General features: G+C 37.0%; 1 protein-coding gene across 1 annotated transcript in view; it reads right to left on the bottom strand.

Annotated features, from left to right (window-relative positions):
* COCH (cochlin) overlaps positions 1-3983 on the bottom strand; it is a 26120-nt gene that overhangs the window by 3520 nt on the left and 18617 nt on the right. The window contains exons 6-9 of the mRNA XM_009319454.1: positions 3367-3411; positions 3131-3278; positions 1255-1358; positions 202-428 (exon numbers count right to left, since the gene is read on the bottom strand). Coding sequence (XP_009317729.1) covers positions 202-428; positions 1255-1358; positions 3131-3278; positions 3367-3411 — 524 coding nt within the window. The remainder of the gene's footprint in view (positions 1-201; positions 429-1254; positions 1359-3130; positions 3279-3366; positions 3412-3983) is intronic.

Genomic DNA, 3983 nt, shown 5'->3' with positions numbered 1-3983 from the left:
AAAACAACAGTGTTCCCTTAGGCTTCCTGGTGATATTCTTTTAAATCACTTATCAGCAGGGATAGCTTCACAGGCATTTTTGAGGGAATATTTTAATTTTATATATATAAAAAAGAATTAGTTAATTAAGATTTTAGCATGAAGTAAACTCTCTAGAATCATACCCATGACTGAAAAACATATAATGATATTCCCTCTTACTTTGTCAACAAAACCGATGTCTTGTACCATTCCCAGCTCCTCTGTCGTGGGTTTCGCTACAGATACAATGAATACATTGACTCCAAATTCTCTGGCCACTATGCCAGCTTCTTCTATATCATCTGAGGGCCAGCCATCTAGGAACACTACAATGATCTTGGGAATTCCTTTGCGTGCTCCGTTTTCCAAAGAGAAGAATTTCTCAGCTGTGTGCTTCAAAGCTTTCCCTAGTTTTGAACAGGAAAAGAATATGAAGAAATAATGCAATTACATTTTGATACCAGTTTCCTATATGAAATTGTGCTGAAATTTGGTTATGATTACAGGTCTAACAGAGTGTAAAAGCGAAATAGTGTCCCAGGAAATTTTATAATAATGAAGCTTGAGCAACCTGTAAGTTAAAAACCAAAAAACCCTCAAAAAACCAAACCACCCCTACAAAGAAACCACACCTACAGATAAAGCTGAGGAAGAAACCACTGACACTTTTTCACCCACAGGTCTGGTTTTGTGCTAGGAAGTAGATATATTGGTGCCTGCCAAATGAATTGGAAGGAAGAAAGTTCTTAAGAGCTACTTAAATTTAGCTTGTGAAATGCAACATATCTGGAATGCTCAGTTTCCTCATTTGGCAAACATCTCTTCACAACCACTTACTACTAATTCCAAGATTATTCTAACTAACCAACTCTTTAATTAGCAACTCAACAAGAATGAAATGCTAAGCCTTTTAGATATGAATTTGTCTCAAGATATCACTGTTACTAGTGAAAAGTTGATTACTGTCTAAACGCAGGAAATATTTGCACTTCTGCTCTAATTAAATGTGTAATTAGTAACCCTAACTTCTGGAAATGAAATGGAAGATGTGGCAATGTTTAGTGGGAAAATGTTGAACCTGACTAAGATAAGCATGGCATTTAAAACACTTTCTTGCCTAACTGAATTATAAGAACTTCAGTACATATATATGCATACTTACATATATTAAAACAAATACGTATTTGGAAATGTAAATAAATAATTTCTATTTGCATGGAGGTATGAACTCACCTGTATTAGAATTGCCTCCTCTGAACCCTAGTTCCTTTATGGCAAACAAAACTTCTTTCGCAGCAGTGAAGTTTTTCAGATAGAATTCAATTTTTGGATATTCACTGTGGAAATATAAAACAGAGTAATAAAGTCTGTAGTTCACTTTTCATACCGCTATGGCATTAGCAAGCTAAAATAAGCTTTGAATCATTTCGTTCTTGGTAATATACACTCTTCTTTATATATTTTTAATTCCTAAAATAGAAGGATGATCCTACCTTAATAATTCTCACAATCCTTAGCAAAAGGATTTATTTAGCTGGGTGGGTAAATTAAGAACAGAATGATTCTTACGCTTATCAAGCAGCTGAAAACATTAGGTTGAAAATATATATAGGAAAAAAGTTAGAACATGCCAGATGTTAAGCTAAATGCATTTGTGTAATTGAAAATTGGCAGGTTTTCCACTATTTGTATGAGAAATACCTTGTTTTTAAAAAATTCCTGTGAAATGCAAACAGTTTGAGTTATGTAATTTGAGAAGTTTTAAGGTACGTTAGCTACTGACTCCATTTAAGAAATGAAAGTCTAGCTACACTAAGTTTCCAGATTTCACTTTTGATTTATAGTAGGAAAGAAATTTGTCACGCAAAGAGTAGAAAGAAAAACACTTGCAGGTCAAAGAGCTGCTACTATGAATAAATGGCCTGGTCCTGCATCAGAATCACTGGAATGAACCCCTGTGCCAAGCGGTGTTGGTCTGCAGTGCTGAATCTCATGGCAGAATAACAGTTAAAATGGTACATTTTAAGGTACAAAGATAATTGCTTGTAAGATTAATTTCTAATTAATAAGAGGTGAATGTTCAAGGTGCTGAACTGATTACTCATTTTCTCCAGGAATTGTTCCTCACATTGTAGTATTTAAACCCAGGACAGCAAGAGTGAGGCTCCTTTCCCTTAGATTTTGATGTCTAGAGTGGACAGACTGGATTTTTGAGGATGGAATTAATCACATCCTAAAAGAGGCATCCAAAGCAGTTCAGATGGTTTGTGCCATGAATGTGATCGTTCTTTCTAGTGACTACAAAAGCACACCTAGGTCATTAAATCAGACGCAGACAGCAACTGTGCTGTTGTCTAAAGGCAGGGGAGAGGAACAGACTTTAATGATGAAAGATACGATAGAGAAACCCTGTGTTAATCTAACAGATGTTTCGTCGTCTTAGAATAAGAGAGTTAAAGGCTTCTTTGGGCTTCCTTTATTCCAGAAGCGATAGCCAAAGCGGTTAAGCCTTGGAAAACTGCTACTGCTGAGCACTAGCAAACTGAGCTGTGGCTCCAAAAAGCCTTCTACCAACATGTTGGATGTTGCAGTGGCTTTCAGACTGTTTTGCAGCCTGTGAACATACACGGTAGTATGAATAGTCTTAAAATAAAAAAGTGACCATTTACAATTTGAAAATATTAGCTGTAGTAACCTACACGTTGGCAAGAGCAGTTTTTTGTTTTGTATATGTACGCAGCCATTTGTGACAATTCTCTCTCCACAATTTTTAAAGAGCCGTCTCTCCTTTGCAGAGTGCTTTCTGCTGTTTTACTAAGATGAGCTACAAAACTGTCAGCAGCAGAAGGGCTGTGAAAAGTCCGGCTGCTCACTCTATCCAAATATCAAGTATCACAGAGGCAGAAGATGATCAAATTTTTCACGGCTTCTCACATGGACATCTCAGAGTAGCACAGAGCAAACAGTACTACAGCTAGAAAGAGTTTGTTTTCTCTTGCTATTCATCCGCCATTATTGAGTGAATACTGTTCTGCAAAATAGGGAGTGATATATCAATTGGTTTCTCTTACTAATCACTCAGTTATATTTTGCATAGATCTGTTCTTACCTGGCTTGTACAACTCCAACGTGAGGCCCTTCTGTTCCAATTCCCAACATCACAGCTACTTTTCCAACAAAGTTTTTCTGCAAATTAAATCTGCGTTGGCCGATGTTGTAACTTCCATCCATGAGAAATGCAATATCAGCTTTACAGTCTGTGAACACCCAAAATAATTAGACTTACTTAACACCAAATAAACATTAGGATTTTGCTTTGCAAAAGTTAAATCTGTGGGTTCCTACCTTTGTTTCCAGCCTTTTTATCAAGTGGCTTCTTAGGTCTTTTACCTTCAGTGAAGGAAACAGCATGGATCATTTAAGAACAACAGGATGAACAGCCAAAAGTGAACCAGAAAAAGCTCAGACTACAAGAATTACGTTGCAATCTATCCGCAGTAAGAACTGTCAATCGGTTTAATTATTAAAATTGCACTACTACTGCTTTGCTCCTTAGAGAACATTCTTTTTCAAATGAAACAGTTTAACCTTCCTTTCTACACTTGCCTAGCTGATTACTGAAACGGAGAAAGCTGGGTGGGTTGCTGTAGCTCACCATCCCAAGCGCTACCATTTCTCAGTTAGCAATCCTGCTGTACAGCGTGCTGTTTTAATGGTTTGGAAGCAAACTGTGACTTCAACTGTAAAGCAAACAGTCTATTCACAAACAAGATCCAAGTCCAGTATTTATCTACCACTAACCTTCATAAAAACTGATCTAGCCTTTTACTGGCAGCATTTTCTGTGGAGAAATTCACGTAACATCTAAATCTCTGCTACGTAAGCCCTGAGAGCACTCAGCTGTTGAGTAGTTCTGTAAGAAGGAATGCATTGTCTGCCTTCTCTGTCACTTAATAGGAAGG

Source organism: Pygoscelis adeliae, unplaced genomic scaffold (genome assembly GCF_000699105.1).
Source record: "Pygoscelis adeliae isolate BGI_AS28 unplaced genomic scaffold, ASM69910v1 Scaffold71, whole genome shotgun sequence".
Classification (NCBI taxonomy): Eukaryota; Metazoa; Chordata; class Aves; order Sphenisciformes; family Spheniscidae; genus Pygoscelis; species Pygoscelis adeliae.
The sequence above is the reverse complement of the archived record's forward strand: the minus strand, read 5'-3'. Positions and strand labels throughout refer to the sequence as shown.